The 16,450-nt window shown below is 39.0% G+C and overlaps 1 protein-coding gene across 3 annotated transcripts in view; it reads left to right on the forward strand.

Moving 5' to 3' along the window:
• Positions 1-15,974, forward strand: part of VIT (vitrin) — a 107,871-nt gene extending 91,897 nt beyond the window's left edge. For 2 of the 3 annotated variants that reach the window (XM_085888847.1, XM_085888846.1), the window contains exons 10-16: positions 1,319-1,363; positions 1,532-1,639; positions 4,186-4,333; positions 4,447-4,550; positions 6,647-6,873; positions 7,196-7,709; positions 15,336-15,974. In XM_085888847.1, the coding sequence (XP_085744973.1) occupies positions 1,319-1,363; positions 1,532-1,639; positions 4,186-4,333; positions 4,447-4,550; positions 6,647-6,873; positions 7,196-7,709; positions 15,336-15,514 (1,325 nt within the window). In that variant the 3' untranslated portion in view covers positions 15,515-15,974. The remainder of the gene's footprint in view (positions 1-1,318; positions 1,364-1,531; positions 1,640-4,185; positions 4,334-4,446; positions 4,551-6,646; positions 6,874-7,195; positions 7,710-15,335) is intronic. The other variant, XM_085888848.1, reaches the window with a different exon arrangement.
• Positions 15,975-16,450: the final 476 nt, after the last annotated feature.

Consider the following 16,450-nt stretch of genomic DNA (forward strand, 5'->3'; position numbering starts at 1 on the left):
CAGAGGTCAATAGACGTCTGGGTCAGGCCTGGGGAGTCATGGATTCACTGGATCATGGGGTGTGGCGCTGCCGGTACCTGTGCGGGAGGACGAAAGTCCGAGTCTTCAGGTCCTTGGTACTTCCAGTCTTGCTCTATGGGTGCGAGACTTGAACTCTGACCAAGGATCTGAGACGGAGACTTAATTCCTTTGGTACCAGGTCTCTTCGGAGAATCCTTGGCTATCGCTGGTCGGATTTTGTGTCCAACGAGCGGTTGCTGAGAGAGACTCGGATGAGATTTGTTACCTGCATAGTCCGTGAGCATCAGTTGCGGCTGTATGGACATGTGGCTCGTTTTCCTGACTCTGATCCTGCTCACCAGATTCTCTCAACGAGGGAGTCTCATGAGTGGAGGAGGCCAGTGGGTCGACCACGTGCCTCATGGTTGCAAATAGGTTGACCATCATCTCAAGGAGATGGGGATGGGCCTGGCATCTGCCTGGGAGATGGCCAGACGGAGGCCCCTGGAGTACCGGCGGAAAGTGGACGCAGCGACGTGCTGTTCTGGCACATGCTCCCATACCTGACCTGAATTGAAATGATGAGCACAGTTTTCATCCCAATCAAATCTGTGACAACAAAGTGTTGCAGGATCTGCTACGAAGCTTGCGCACGGTGTTTCTTTTGTCGAGGAACCCTGTTGGAAATCTTTTCGTTTCTTTTTAATTTACATGTACAAGTGTTTGATTAAAATATCAATTCCTTTTTCAATGCAGATCTTCACATGATCTCTGCTACATGTAGGTTATTGACGTCAACAGGTCTGATCTTGGTTTGCGATCCATTCATTACTTTGCCTGCAATTGTGATGTGCTGCCACAACATTATCCGTGATACGGCCATAGTGTCAGTGAGATTTTATTTTCACTTCGGTTACTTCGGCGCGCCCAACTTGTCATCCTTCATTTTTGCTCACACTGTTCAACGTAATTTGTTTGAGAAAACATGGAATGACGCCATTACGGAAGCCTCACTTTGCTCTCGGGGCAACTCCGTCGCTGTCTGCCACCTGACCCCTATTAATTATTTTGATGTGAACACCAAGTCTTTCATATGGATCAAAATTCTTCTGGATCTGGCTAATTATGCATTATATCGAGGTGTAAACACAGAATAGAAAAATAAAACAGCTTTACTGTAGGAAAATCCTTTTAAACTCTTTGAATGACCAGAGAAGCTCTGTCCATGAATGATATTTCATGTTGAGATGATGATTATTTTAATACCGATGTTTTGGATTCTCATGTGCTCATTGACATTGTGCTGTGTGATTTTTAAATGGCAAGATACAGGGGATGAAACCAAAGCTTCCACCCAGTCTTGGTAACACAAGTATTGCATCATACATAATTGTCGAAAATGTCAACTTTTCCCTCAAATTTACAGCTGATGGCACACTCCAATTGAGTGAAACAAAGTACTTCCCTCATAATCCAAATAGGAAAGAGACTTGTTACAACTTAAAGTTACACATTCTTTCTTTCATGTTAGAACACTCACGCAAGCCCAAAATCAAGATTAACAGCAGTAGTTTCCACTACATCAGCAGCAGCAGGACCAGAAGCACTACTCCGAAGCCGACTAGACCTCCCAAACGAGGTAAAAAAAAAGTAGTTTCAATTAGCACTCATAAGTTATTACTTTTCATCCAAAGGCTATTTTTGTCGGTTTGTTTATTTGATGAGGAACCAGTGTGTTTACACACCAAAGTTCTGAGCTGTTGGTTCTGCCGAAGCAATTCCTAAGACTACGACTGAGAAGCAACTGTGAACAGGTCAAACTCATTCACTGGGTGTTATAGGATTTGGCATGAAATATAAATTCGGCAAAGGTACACACACACACAATTTCCTCTGTTGTACTTTGCGAAAGTCATCATGGGATATTGAAAGTCCACCAGCGAATACTAGTGGATGGGACGTCGAGCTTAAATCTCCCCGAGGAATGTGCATTCATTGGTGCAATGCCCTATCTGAAAAGCACCAGGATGACAGTTTGTGTACAGTAGTATTGTGTAATGAGCCTTTAGGATTTATCAATAAGGTCTAGTATGAGAAGGGCAAAAGCACAACTGACAAAGTATTTTTATCCAGCCAATGCCGCAGGTCCAATGTTTTGAGTACAGGACGGTCTTCAATTATGACTGAGCAGAAAAGCGTTTGTCAGGTCTTATATACCCATCTAGTACAGTAGAAGTTCAATGACAAAGAGGAGTGAGTTGGGGCTGAAAGGTGCTTCATATTTGACCTGGATGCTCGTTTATAGTCCAAACAATGAAGTTTGTTTTTGTATATCGTCCAAACAAAATATAGTTTATAGTCCAAGCAAAAACTGTAAACTTGCCAATTCCAGTCCGCTGCAGAAAACGGTCTCACTCCATTCAGGTTGAGGGTGATTGGTATATACTTGCCATGATTCTCAAGTGCGGGTTGGTAAGTACAGTGGAAAAATAAACTTGAGCGAAGTTGACGACGCACCATCACAAATCCCTCCACTTCCCAATTAAAGCAAGGTTGAAAGATGGCAAAAATTTCCACCAGGAATGATCAAATATCGAATTTTGAATTAATTTTTTTCCCCCATTCTTCCCCAACCGGACAGACGTAATTTCATTTTTGGTATTTGACCTTTTGACCTGTGACACTATAAATTTGAAATTCCCAATTTTTTTTGTCCAGAACCCAAAATTTGAAATCGCATTCACCTCACGACCCAAATGGAACTGGTACCTACTTGGTACCGGTATCAATGATAAAGATTGTCGGAGAAAACACTTTCGACGTGAAAAACTCCCCTTAAAAACTGGGATTTTGAGGGATTAGTTTCAAATTGGGATTGTGACCTTGGGTTTGGAAACGCCTGCTTTAGAGCATGGACGGGGATCAAATCTCAAAAAATTGTTACATATTTCATGCGTTCCCCCAATGTTGATTGCACTAACAAAGTTTCATTTAAAGACGTTAAAAAATGTTCCCGTAATTACATTTTTGGTATTCGACCTTTTGACCCCACCCCCGTGGATACTGCTCTCGCACTTTTGTGCCATGTGGTGATCATAACTACTTGGCTTGGTGAATTTCTGCAAAACCGTTTAGGAAGAGATAGTGTGACGGACAGACAGACGGAGCCGATTACAATATCCCCCTGTTTTTCCAAAAAGCATGGGTATAACAAGTCTTTAACCACTCAACCAGTCAGCTCAAAGATTTATGTATCATTAAAAAAAGAACTACATTTACACAACTTTTTAAGGTATTAACCAATTTTGGACAAATACTTCTCCTCTTGGCGTGTTTTTGTAAACATATATGATTGTGTATATTGGTTAACAATGCTATGAAGACGTCAACAGATCTCCAAGCCCAAATAGAATTCCTCAATAATTGATTCTCGATTATTAATCTTACTCTGACCTTTATAAACAAAAGTCCAGGATAAATTCTAACCATCATCACTTTCGCAATGGATCGACATTATCACAATCGTATGTTTTTTTTGACTGAACTTAGAGTGGTATTTTGTCATTTTATTCAAAAATACTGCTGGTATACAACTGGTTATAGAATTATAGGCCTTGTCTGATGATAAAATGATCCGCATTTGCCTCAAAGCTGTCTTTAGCCTGGGTTTGAATCCCTACCCAACAATAAACTGTCATGCTGGTGTTTCACAGGCCGGGTGATTCATCAATGTGTGTGCCTATCCTTGGATGGATGTTAAACTGGGCGTCTTGTCTGCTGGTATTAGTTGGAGGGTGTTAAATATCCAACACCATGGGCCGGCACCATGGCCAAATTCCAAACCAAATTCCTGCCGTAACCCGATTCGAACATCATGCCTTCCCAGCCGGTTTGTGAAAGCCTTGGGCCAAGCTTCCCCCAGCCAACCCCACAAGAAGATGGGATGGAATCATTGTGGCCATGAAAGAAAAAGACGATGAAGAAGAGGTTTTAAGATAAAATGGTCAGCATTTGTGTAACACTGTTGGGGATATAGTGTCCATTGTGAAACATCAGTTCTATTGTTTCTTCCCTTCTAGTGGACATCAAGCGCACAGTATGTACTCAAAGTGAGCTTGGTAATTGCTTTTATCCCAGTGACAAGTTGACAACCTGAAAATTTCAATGTCTGTCTTCCATGGCCAGATTGCAAGGTGGATGTTGCTTTCCTCATGGAAGGCAGCTGGAGCATCGGAAAGCGCCGTTTTGCCATCCAGAAGAGTTTCCTGGGAAATGTGGTGAAAGCCATGGGCGTGGGCCCGCAGGGAGCAGCAGTGGGACTTGTACAGTTTGGGTAAGTCTATTTGAGTCGATCTGAGTTTATGCTTCATGAAACTGATCATTACAACATAATGTAAGAAGAGGTGTTCATGCTGATTGTGTAACAAAAATGATTCTTCATCGCAGAAACAAACCAACCACAGAGTTCAACCTCAAGAGTCAATGGACAAGCAAAGAAGCAACAGCAGCCATCCAGGAGATCAAGCAGCAAGGAGGGTATAGCAATGTGGGTACGTGACGAACTCGCGAGTCAAAGTCCTGACGATGCTATTCAAAACTACTTTCATTATCATGATATTGGCTCATTTTAAAGAATCTTATCACTTTATTTTGTAAATACAGTATAATACAAAATCAACGAATGAGTTCGTATAACACCTTACTCCACACAGTCTTGAGAAAAAGGATATGGGAAAGGTCTATTCAACTCTTGCTTTGCGTTTCTGAGCAAAATCGATATTCCCAAGCACGAGCCACCATTTTGTCTGAATCTCAATATTCCCCCATGCTGAGTGCGAGTGGCAAAGTTGATTGGTCAAGATGGTGTAAAATAGTGTAATATTTTGTCTAAGTACAGGACTGCTAAATTGAAATGTAAACCAGGTGATTTGTGTTCCACAGTGTTCAAATATATGATTGAATTTAAAATAAATAAACGTTTTAAAGGCTGTAAAAAAAATTTTGGGGAAGTTTACCACCGTTGATGCAGCATATTTTGCACCACTCTATCTAACACGTTACATTAGTTCTTCATGCCTGTTGATTGTGTCCTTCATGATACAGTAAGTTTCCTGTTTAGGATGATTTTCTTATTTGTTTGGCTTCCAGACAGACAGATACATAGACTGAATCAATTGTTTTACCGAGTTGTGGGCATGCGCACTCGGGTTGAGATTCTGCAAAACTTGCCAAATTGAGAGCCAAAGTACTGCTAAACTGCAGGTTCGTGTTCCAATGAATGTTCTGTAGTTTTTAAAATACAACATTCAATTTAAATTTAATAGTTCCTCAATCATCGACTATTACTTAACCCACTTTGTGCTACATACTGTAATGAGAGCATGTCAGATGTTTATACTAAAGGCATTAAAACGGAACAATAATACAAGATGTGTCGTTTTATTTTCATTTCATAAGTATGTAGAAATAGTGAGAGAAAATATTCAATAATTAGAAATATTTAAGTATTCGATTTTATTAGCTCGCCTGTTCGAAGAACAGAGCTATAGCGATACCCCTGGCGTGAGCGACAGCGTCAGCATGAAAATGTTAAAGTTTTTGGTGCAAGTTATTTCCTTTCTAATGTTTTTATCTACCACACTATTTTTTACTGATTACAATATACAAATACATATATTGCTTTAAAATTATTTGGATCAGACTTCACTGCAATGCTTCGTAAAAAAATATTATTAGACTAGTGTTTTAAAAACAATAAATGTATAAACAGGCGAGCATTGGGTGGCTTTGACACCAACTCTCTTTTTTCAAAACCTGCGGCGTGTCGGACTATTGTGATGATCTCATTTGTAGGACTCTTTGAATGCCCCTTGTCAGTACATTTCACGAGACTTGGTTCAATTCTTCAAAGATTTGATATCTTATCAGTGTCCTAATGCTATGCAGACACAATAACAAAGTGGAATTCAATAAAATAATATGATGAAATGGAAAACCAAATCTATATTAACTCTTTGGTACAGAAAGGTGTTATGTATGGCACAGCCAGTTTGCGTCTGTGCACTCCATTTATCCATAATCGTCATCATAGATTGATAGGAGGGATGGAAGAAAATGGTTTTCTCAAAAGAAAATGGATTGCCTTTCTAGTTTTAAGGAAGGATTGCGATAAGCACATGGTGGAAAATGACAACTTTAGAACAGGTACACTTCATGCTGCTGATTAGCAAAATCATGTATAATAAAAGCAAAACTAATTCACGATCTTAACAAAGGAGTAATGAAGGGAAATCTTCAAATCAAGATTGCTTTGATAAAAGGAAAATGCACAAGTGAGGAGAATGAGCGATGGAGATTCAGGTGTTGTAATCTGCACATGAGGTTTTGAAATAAGGTTGTATAGACCTTAAAATGGTCTTCAAACAGCTCTCCATGCAGACAGGGTCTTTCAAAAGTCCTCAGCTGAACTGCAAGTTCATCAAAACTCAAGTGAAAGTGATCAGCTCTTGAGGAAACGATGACAAGTTAAATATTCAAACTGTATAAACTCGCGATTTCACATCTTGCAATGAACCTCACACAATTTCCCAAGACACTGTCTTACTATAACCTCAGCTGAATAACCACTGTATACTCCCATTAACAGGAAAAGGCCTTCAGCATGTATACAAGACCTTCTTCTTAGACAAGAGTGGGAACCGGGGTCGTGCACCGAATGTTGCTGTGGTATTGCTTGATGGGTGGCCTAGTGATGCTGTCAAGGAACCAGCTCGGCTGGCTCGTGAGGCCGGTATCAACATCTTCATGGTGACAGTTGAGGAAGCTGACCAAGACGAGAAGAAGCTTGTAAGTGAAGCGGATTTTGTGAACCAGGTGAGTAAAATGTGTGTCTTATGCGTCAACGGTTTGTCTGGGGACAAGTTCTGCCAATGAGCAATACTGTTCCATCACTGAAGTGTGAGAATTGCATTTCGAAATTTTTGCTTTTTTTTGTAATGGAACAAATATAACTCGAGACATAAGTGTGGCATGATATAACATACATTTTATAAATGGGTCTATGTAAGTTTCTTGTGGATGACAAAGAACTTGTTTTAGAAAAAATATTTTGAAAAAAAGGAAAAAAACCCCATTCTTTGATGTCTTATTCAATAACGACTGAAGTTGATATTTAAATATATATATTTTAAAACAGGCAGTTTGCCGCACCAGTGGCTTCTTCTCACTATCTGTACCAAGCTGGAATGAGGTCCACAAGTTTGTTAGGCCACTGGTGGAACGCGTCTGCAATGCTGAAAAGTTGCTGTGCAGCAAGACTTGCTTGAACTCAGCTGACATCAGTTTTGTGGTGGACGGTTCCAGCTCAGTGGGATTCAACAACTTCCGTACAGTGCTGCAGTTTGTGGCAAACATCAGCCGTGCCTTCGACATCTCAGATACCGCAACCCGCATCGGTATGGTGCAGTACACCTACGAGCAGCGTGTTGAGTTTCCCTTCAATAAGTACAATAGCAAGGAAGACGTACTGAACGCTATCCAACATGTCAGCTACTGGAATGGTGGCACAGCCACGGGAGCCGCGATAAACTACGCTGTCCAGAATCTCTTCAGCGCAACAAAGCCCAACAAGCGCAAGATACTTATTGTAATCACTGATGGGCGCTCCTATGATGATGTCCGTGGCCCGTCAGCTGAAGCACACAAAGGAGGTGAGCGTGGGTCTGTGGGATGAGAGTCAAATCAAAGTGGTCAACCATATATGAAAGCTCTGAGGCATTTTGTCACCTATCAGGCAACCATAAGAGATGCAACTGTATGGGTTGCAGTATAAATTCTTGCTACATTCCCAATTCCATGTCTGTATCAATTAATTCCTCAACATTCTATCATGGTGAGATTAAGGTTGTGTCTTAACGGCTTCAAATCAAGGTGGCTTGTATCAATGTGGGCATTGCCAATTACACAACTAGAAAGTCTCCCGTTTTGTTTTTCTCAGGGAATGGCCTGTTTTTGCATGCATTGCTCCTGTTTCCCCACACAGCAATGTTAATCTCACGTTTTACAGTGTTACCTTTCTGTGTCTGCTGAAGTCAATAATTGACTGTCTATTACCAGATAATTGTAATCCTGAAAATAACTTGAAGGTACTTATTAAAACTAGAGAGTTCATAGAATACGTTACCCCATGCAGTATTCAAGTTTATTGTTGAATTAAAATAAAATAACGATTTTATAGTTCGTTTTAAAAAAAATTGCAGAAGTTTAGTGCGATTGTAGTCTTGTACGTCACCTTATTTAACTTGTCCAAGTACTGCAAAACTTGAGGTTCTTCGAAGTGACAAGAAGGCGATTTGTGTTCTTATTTACTATATAGTTCAGTTCAGAAAGAAAACAGTGTTCAAGTATATAATAAATTTAAATAAAATAAAGATTGTAAAGGTCATACAAAAAACGAATTCAGGAAGTTTACCCCCATTTTACCACCATTGATGCAGTGGCTATTACAACACCATATCTAACACGTTACATGAGGCCAAATAAAAAAAAATATCAGTTGATCGTCCAGATTTTTTTCTAAAAATGAAGGAGGCCCTTTTTTTTGTTATTTGTTTGTTTTTTTCAAAATGGCCACCGGCTTTTAGTACCTGAAAAATAATGTACCCAACATGCCAGTGTTCTTCCCCCAAACAAATATGATGTGGGTCATATACTTGACACGTCACGTACGCACTCGCTAAGCCTATTAAAATACAATCCACAGTTCCAAACTACACACCGTGCATATTAAAATGATTGGCTCTAACATCTTTCTAACATCATCTATAGTAAATATTTAAAACACAGATTTACATATGTGGGGATGTGGACTCACCAGAGCTCCCTGGTCCAACCCCCCACTCGTGGAATTAGAAAGAACATCACATAGCGAACGTCATCCATCAAGAACTGTTCCCACATACCATGGCTTCAGGACTTTAATTCCCATCCAAATTTTCAAACAGATGAAACCATCTTCAACTAGAGAGGGAGCACTCGGGAGAGTGCAAAACCTCCGCCGCCAATACTGCTGGGTCACTCAAGTGAACCTTATATCTAATTCATTAAATATGTCAACAGTGCTGACAGTTATAGTTCTTTTCTCCAACATTTTTTTTTGGGGGGGGGGTTGGAAAATCACTTAAAACATGTAGAAATGCAACAAAAAGAAATCGAAATTTTGTTGAAAAAAAAGTTGGAAATTTTTTTTTCTCTAACAATTATTTTGGGGGGGGGGGTTGGAAATCACTTAAAACATGTAGAAATGCAAAAAAAAACATTTTTTTCTCTAACAATTTTTTGGGGGAGGGGGTTGGAAATCACTTAAAACATGTAGAAATGCAAAAAAAAATTTTGTCTCGAACAATTTTGGGGGGGTTGGAAATCACTTAAAACATGTAGAAATGCAAAAAAAAAAATTTTCTCTAAATATTTGGGGGGTAACAATTTTTGGGGAGGGTTGGAAATCACTGAAAACATGCAGAAATGCAAAAAAAAAAATTTTTCTCTAACAATTTTTTGGGGGAGGGGGTTGGAAATCACTTAAAACATGTAGAAATGCAAAAAAAAAATTTTTTTTCTCTAAATTTTGGGGGGGGGTAACAATTTTTTTGGGGGGTTGGAAATCACTTAAAACATGTAGAAATGCAAAAAAAAAAAATTTTCACCAACAATTTTGGAGGGGATTGGAAATCACTTCAAACATGTAGAATGCAAAAAAAAATGTTTTTTTTCTCTAACAATTTTTTTTGGGGGCGTGGGGTTGGAAATCACTCAAAACATGTAGAAATTCAAAAAAAAAAATTTATCCTTTTTTGGGGGGGGGTAACAATTTTTTGGGGGGGGGTTGGAAATCACTTAAAACATGTCGAAATGCAAAAAATTCTTTTTTGGGGGGGGGGGGTAACAATTTTTTGGGGGTGTTGGAAATCACTTAAAACATGTAGAAATGCAAAAAAAAAAAATTTTCTCTCAATTTTTTTTGGGGGGGTTGGAAATCACTTAAAACATGTACAAATGCAAAAAAAAAAAAAATTTTCACCAACAATTTTGGAGGGGGTTGGAAATCACTTCAAACATTTAGAAATGCAAAAAAAATGTTTTTTTTTCTCTAACAATTTTTTGGGGGGGTGGGGGGGAGTGGGAAATCACTCAAAACATGTAGAAATGCAAAAAAAATTTTCCCCTTTTTGGGGGGGTTGGAAATCACTTAAAACGTAGAAATGCAAAAAAAAAAAAAAAGTTTTTTCTCTAACAATTTTTTTTCTCGTAGAATTTTTTTGACGGGGTTGCAAATCACTTAAAACATGTAGAAATGCAAAAAAAATTATTCTGGGGGGCGGGCGGGGTAACAATTTTTTGGTGGGTTGGAAATCACTAAAAACATGTAGAAATGCAAAAAAAAAAAATTCTCTAAATTTTTTTTTGGGGGGGGGGTAACAATTTTTTTAGGGCGGTTGGAAATCACTTAAAACATGTAGAAATGCAAAAAAAAAAATTCTCTAAATTTTGGGGGGGTAACAATTATTTGGGGGGGTTGGAAATCACTTAAAACATGTAGAAATGCAAAAAAAAAAATTTTTCACCAACAATTTTGGAGGGGGTTGGAAATCACTTCAAACATGTAGAAATGCAAAACATTTTTTTTCCCTTTTTGGGGGGGTTGGAAATCACAAAACATGTAGAAATGCAAAAAAAAAAAATTTTTCACCAACAATTTTGGAGGGGGTTGGAAATCACTTAAAACATGTCGAAATGCAAAAAAAAAAAAAAATTTTCTCTAACAATTTTTTTCCTCGAACAATTTTTTTGGGGGGGTTGGAAATCACTTAAAACATGTAGAAATGCAAAAAAAAATTCTTCTGGGGGGTGGGGTAACAATTTTTTGGGGGGTTGGATATCACTAAAAACATGTAGAAATGCAAAAAAAATTTCTCTAAATTTTTTTTTGGGGGGGGGGGGTAACAATTTTTTCTAGGGTGGTTGGAAATCACTTAAAACATGTAGAAATGCAAAAAAAAAATTTTCTCTCACAATTTTTTTGCGGGGGGGGTTGGAAATCACTTAAAACATGTAGAAATGCAAAAAAAAATTCCCTTTTTTGGGGGGGGGGTAACAATTTTTTTGGCGGGGGTTGGAAATCACTTAAAACGTAGAAATGCAAAAAAAATTCTCTATTTTTTTTGGGGGGGGGTAACAATTTTTTTTGGGGGGGGGTTGGAAATCACTTAAAACATGCAGAAATGCAAAAAAAAAAATTCTCTTACAAATCTTTTTTTGGGGGGGGGACCAAGTCCAAAATTTAATGGCATGATCCTTGGACCATACCTAACCCCCTCACCAAGTTTCGTCGAAATCCGTCAAGGAGTTTTTCCATAATACTGTTCACAAACAAACAAACAAACAAACAAACAGAAAGGGGTGAAAACAGTTACCTCCATCCATCTTCGAAGATGGCGGAGGTTAAAAATGAAGCTAGAATCATGAAAATGATTCATCACATTCACACAATTTGTCTACATTCATCACACAATTTGCTATTTTTAAAACCAGTCATGTTTTGCATCATTTTAACTCTCGTCCTACCAACAGGTGTCTTTTTGGACCCCAGGCATGCATTTTGATGTGTTTTGTCTATATTAGTTGAACAATGTATTTCATGTGTTATTAGTTTGTTTACCTATATGTGCCGGAAATAAATAGATATGATGTTGTAAGATCCCACATTGCTACACAGAGTTACAAGCAAATCCTTTCTGGGGTTCAAAAAGACCCCAGTTGTTTTCGTTCAGTTTTTTTGCATATATGATTACTTCATATGGTATTTGTATTGAGGAAATCTTCCAATTTTTTTATGCTTATGTTTGTTCACTTTATCACTAAAACATCATGCAATCAATATAATTGTTTCCTCATTGATGTGAAACTTCAGCAGATTGAATGAAATTTAGGGCTTCTGAGTTAGGGTCTTAAAAGTCCTGAGTTGGAAGGTTAATTTTTTTTTTATATTCATATTTATCTTTTCCTTATGTTTGTTGACTTTATCAATAAAACACCATGTTTAGTCATTGATGCGAAACTTTGGCAGATTTAGTGAAATTGAGTGGTTTTTGAGTTGGGGTCCGAAAAAACCCCAGTTGGTATGATTAGGAAGTAAAATATGTAGGTAGGACTAGGGTTAATCGGAAGTGTGCACTGAATTTTACTGCAGCGGAAGTGATGGAACTTACATACGCAGACATGTACACAGATCAGTAATGCTCGCATATGGCGCACGGAAACGGAAAGCGGTAGTGAATGGAAAGTGGCAGCACAGCTCTTGGCACTGTGGCTTGGCAGAAGTTATAAAAAACTCACTCAGTATCTACATTGGAAAATGATCGATTCAAAGAATGGTGCAAGAGTCATGTATGAAGATATGGGTTTTAAGTGGTGCAAACCGCTTGAATATACAGTATGTCCTTCCTTCCATCCGTCCGTCAAAAATGAAGAAGATAATCCTTTCTAATCTACCATGTTTCATTTGTTTCTAGTTTGTTGTTGTTTAGTTTTTTTGTGTTTTCGATTACTTTGCATCAGGACGGCAAGGTCACCCCGCCTGTTGGGGAAGTAATTGTCAGTCCCTCACGGGGCTACTTTTTAAGCGGTGCAGCCGCTTCACTGCACAGCTTCCTTCGGACACGGTGCGATTTTTTTTTTCAGGATGTTTGACAAAAGAAGAAATAATTTTTAAAAAGGAGGTGGGTTCAAAAAAGGAAGTGCGCAGGGTCAATCAACCATTAGTTCTTCATGCCTGTTGTTTGTGTCCTTAAAAACGTCCTTAAAAACAGTAAGTTTCCTGTTTGGAATGATTTTCAGTTTTGTTTGACTGCAAGACAGGCAGACAAAGTGAAAATATTATCTCACTCCTCTCTGCTAATGAGTGACCATAACGTATTCAGAGCCAAAATTCTGTCAAACGGCAGGTTTTTTTTCCAATTTATGTTCAAAATAGAGCATTCAATTTAAATAAAGTCGTCCCTTGATCATTAACTGACATTTGACGACAGACATTCAGACATGCACCAATTGCTTAACCTCGCTTTTTGCTTCTCGTGCGTGGGGTAACTACCTTCATAGTGAGTTGATGTGTTTACTTAAACAGCAAATATTAAAACGCAAACCAATGTTATTACCAATTTGACATTTATCAGCAATTACTAATCACTGAAACAGTAATGAACCAATCATTGTTTACAGATTTGAAGTTTTTGGGAACTTGGCAATAACTGGTTCAGATTTGCTTGGTAAAGAGGGCCAATTGATGAAGGGACACAGCATGACAGACTTTGCCCATGATGAATATCTCCGATAATTTATTTCCAAAGCATTGTCATCTCTGATGGAATCATGGTTACAGCTGATCAGCAGAGTAAAGTTGCAGTTAGCACCCCATGATGGCATAACGTCCAAGTAAAAACACAGCACCAAAACATTTTCTCTCACAAGTTCTAAGATTATCATTTCTAGTCATGACTTGAATTTTAAAAAGATTCACGAAAGTTATGCATTTATGATCCTTATATCATGGAGACATATGTTGCATGGAGAACACAAGATGATGATAAGACCATACACCCTGCAACTGTGCATATTTCAGTCTCATGGGTCAAAATCCTCTTCAATCTCATTCTTCCCTCCAGATCTTCATGACAGCTGTTCACCACCATCTCATATTATCCCCAATCCAAAACTATGATCTTTTCTACTCCCGTTAAAGTCCCTTTTCCAAATTTCCAGTTTTTCCTTCCTGAGAGTTTGTTTACCCCATGAATCCATACTCCCCAGCCCTCATTCCTTCCCACACCCATTATTAGCCCACCATTTGACTTAGTCCGAAACAGGGGCTGATGGATTTGGTCTCGATTTTCGTGTGCGTGTGTGTGTCCGCAACCATATTTCGGAGATGTATGGACCAATTTTATTCATACTTTGCACAAAGCCAACACATGATGGTATACACACACATGCAACTCACTTTATTTTGTGATTTGATCAAAGATGGCCGAGTGATAGATTGGCGGCCATTTTAGTTGTAAAAAAAACCCAATGTTAAACACGTCGTTGACCATTTCTCGGACATGTATTCACCGACTTTGTTCAAACTTGGCACACAGATAAGGAATGATGGCTTACATGTGCATGTCATTTCTTTTTGAGATCAGATCCACGGTGGCTGACGGGCAGCCATTTTAGTTGTTAAAAAAAACCCATTGAACATGTCCTCAACCATTTCTCAGACATGCATTTACCAATGTTGTTCAAACTTGGCATCCAGATAATGAATCATGGCTTACATATGCATGTCTGTTTTTTTTTTCCCCAAGATCAGATCCAAGATGGCTGACTAGTCGCCATTTTGTTGTTTAAATGTGACCCCAACCATTTCACAGATATGCATTGTCCAATTTTGTTAAACCTTGGCACAAGCATGTTACAGCAAACATGCGCACATTTATTTTGTGATCTGATCAAAGATGGCCGACTGGTAGACTGGCAGCCATTTTAGTTGTTAAAAAAAACCCCGGTATCAAACACGTCCTCAACCATTTCTCGGTCATGCATTTACTGATCTTGTTCAAACTTGGCACACAGATAATGAATGATAGCTTACATATGCCCGTAATTTTTTTACAGATCAGATCCAAGATTGCTGACTAGCAGCCATTTTGTTACGTAAAAGTGTCCCCAACCATTTCTCGGACATGCCTGGTCCAATTTTGTTCAAACATGGCACAAGCACAGGACACGATGGCAAACACTTGCATCTAACTTTATTTTGCGATCTGATCAAAGATGGTCGACTGGAAGACTGGCGGCCATTTTAGTTGTAAATAAATATGGGCTAGCCTTTAACTCTGCATAGCAAAATTACTAATCATAAGTAACCATAATTCCCTCAAGTACAAGCAACATCAACTGATCCACCTCATTGTTTCTTCTCAGAAAATAGGATGATTATGGATAAACTCAGGGGTCTTTTCCTACAGGATATTAACCAAATCATCAATGCTACTTATCAGCATTTAGAGGTTTACAGTGGGGCAGGATGACATATTTGTGAACGAAAGGTTAAACCTGAACCTTTATCCTCATCACCCATTCCAGTTGTTGATTGTGCCATGATTCTGCAAACAATCCCAACTGCAATGCATTGACATTCTAAGCAATATTTCTAACTATCTAGGAAATGAGACCACAAAGTAACAGTAAATTACAACCCATACACAAAAACCTGACCCGTTCCTTCTTCCCACCAGGTGTCATTGGTTATGCTGTTGGAATTTCTTGGGCGGTTCACGAAGAACTCATGGCCATCGCGTCAAAGCCAGAAAAGGATCACGTGTTCTTTGCCAATGAATTTGGTGGGGTGAACACGGTCGTGTCACAAATCGTGACAAACATTTGCAAGGAGTTCAATGAACAGCCACGCAATTAAGTTGGACACTCCTTAGAGGGTTTTGTGTCAATAGAGCATGTGGCTTCTGCTGCATTTCCTGTGTAGCTGTGAACAAATCTTAAGCTGATCCAGGGACATTTATACCAATTTACATGATCAAAGATGAGGAGTTATGCTGTTGTAGTTCCCTGGTGTTTCCGTAATGAAAAAGGTGGACCTGGTCACTCCTTAACTGAGTTTTCAGAAAAAGAAAATTGCAGATATTGTAAAGCAGTGAATCTATGTTAGAGCGTTTGAAGCTCCAAGTGTGTTTGCAAGTATTATATAATTAACTCCAAGCAATTGCCGTGATGGTTTGCTTTGGGTGGCTAAATTATTTGGGCTTACTTTGCTTACATGTTTAATGTCCTGTTATAAGGAATCACATTAACCACTGGAACTTACATTGCACAAATGTATTACCACATCATTGCAATACAATAAACCAATTACAGATTAATTACAGTTGTGCTGAATTACGATAACGTTCACAAACATGTCACCGCGTACCATGGTGTAACTTTTATAAGGTGTTACATTTCCGAACAGATCATCCTGCCTTCCACTTTTCTCTCCATCTCAGGTGCTCTGCTCGAGAACACGTTCAGAGCTTTCACAGTGTCCACACTGAAGGATTGCTCGGTGGTTGGCCTTAGCCTTCACAGCGGGGAGTGAGTGCGGGAATGTCGAATTTGCTCATGCCAGAGTGCTGGCAATAACTCACCTTCGAGATAACTCCTTTCTGTGGTCGTGTTGCATCGCGTGTTTCCAGATTCAACCATCGGGGTAGATATGAATGTGCTGCAGTGTTCAAGTGCAGTTGTTGCCTAGGCTGGATTTGCAGAACTGGCTTTTTCTGACTTTCCTTGAACGAAACTGCAAAGCACCCACTAGGCAGAAGAGCCACGACCTTTGACAACATTCAAGTAATTCAAA

The sequence above is a fragment of the Eptatretus burgeri genome, chromosome 7, assembly GCF_056783735.1.
Source record: "Eptatretus burgeri isolate ZD-2024b chromosome 7, Ebu_testis_v1, whole genome shotgun sequence".
Lineage (NCBI taxonomy): Eukaryota > Metazoa > Chordata > Myxini > Myxiniformes > Myxinidae > Eptatretus > Eptatretus burgeri.